At 41.0% G+C, this 1,332-nt stretch overlaps 1 protein-coding gene across 2 annotated transcripts in view; it reads left to right on the top strand.

Annotated features, from left to right (window-relative positions):
* LOC106870586 (acyl-protein thioesterase 1) overlaps positions 1-1,332 on the top strand; it is a 304,640-nt gene that overhangs the window by 300,383 nt on the left and 2,925 nt on the right. For both annotated transcript variants that reach the window (XM_052977463.1, XM_052977461.1), the window contains exon 6: positions 907-1,082. In XM_052977463.1, coding sequence (XP_052833423.1) covers positions 907-1,082 — 176 coding nt within the window. The remainder of the gene's footprint in view (positions 1-906; positions 1,083-1,332) is intronic.

Below are 1,332 nucleotides of genomic sequence, written 5' to 3'. Positions count from 1 at the left end.
GATGGACTATTTTTTTTTTTTTTTGCTCCTGCCTATGCCACAACAGTAGACAATACAGGCACCAGCATGGCCGTGTGTTAAGAAGCTTGTTTCCCACCCATATGGTTCCAGGTTCAATCTCACTGCATGGTACCTTGGGCAAGTGTCTTCTACCATAGCCACAGGCTGACCAAAGCCTTTTGAATGGATTTGGTTGACGGAAATTGAAAGAAGCTTGTCGTATATATATATATATATATTCATATATATGTAACTATGTGTGTGTGTGTCTATGTTTATCTCCGACCACTGCTTGATAACCGGTGTTGGTGTGTTTATGTCTCTGGCTGCTTAGTTAACTCTCCCTAACTGCTGTATGTTTGTCTTTCTATCTGTCTATATATCTATCTGTCCACTTAGCTACTTATGTCCCTGCTTCTCCCTCCCTCTCTGTCTCTGTCCATCTTTGTGTCTCTCTCAATATCTTTCTATCTATCTATATCATTCAATCTATCTGTCTATCTGCCTATCTGCCTATCTGCCTATCTGTATATCTGCCTATCTGTCTATCTCCCTATCTGTCCATCATTCAATCTATCTGTCTATCTGTCTATCTGCCTATCTGTCTATCTGCCTATCTGTCTATCTGCCTATCTGCCTATCTGTCTATCTGCCTATTTGCCTATCTGCCTATCTGTCTATCTGCCTATCTGTCTATCTCCCTATCTGTCCGTCATTCAATCTATCTGCCTATCTATTGATGATTCTATCTTACCATACCAGTCTGTCTGTCCACCTACCCACCTATCCCTCTACCCACCCACCAATCTTATTTATCTTACCTGTCTGTCCATACAGCCACCTTTCTACCTATCCCCCATCCACCCATCTACCTATCCTATCTTACCTGTCTTTCTTTGATTCCAGTGAAGGACCTAATTGACAAAGAAGAATCAAGTGGTATACCCAGCAACAAAGTCATGATTGGAGGATTTTCGCAAGGAGGGGCTGTAGCCCTTTACACAGCATTTACATTGTCAAAACCCCTTGCTGGTGTCTTGGCCCTTAGTTCTTGGCTACCACTTAATAAACAGTTCCCAGAGGTAAGTAGGGGTTTGTTTTTTAGAAAAAAAAAATGTGTTCTGTCGTTTATTTTATTTTTTTGCGATTTGATGGCTGTGTGGTAAGTAGCTTGCTTCCCGACAACATGGTTCTGGTTCAGTCCCACTGCACGGCCACCTTGAGCAAGTATCTTCTATAGCCGAGACCTTGCGAGTGGATTTCGTAAATGGAAACTGAAAGAAGCCCATTGTGCATATATATATATATATATATATATATATATATATATAT

Source organism: Octopus bimaculoides, chromosome 28 (assembly GCF_001194135.2).
Source record: "Octopus bimaculoides isolate UCB-OBI-ISO-001 chromosome 28, ASM119413v2, whole genome shotgun sequence".
Classification (NCBI taxonomy): Eukaryota; Metazoa; Mollusca; class Cephalopoda; order Octopoda; family Octopodidae; genus Octopus; species Octopus bimaculoides.
This window is presented reverse-complemented; position numbering and strand designations above follow the sequence as displayed.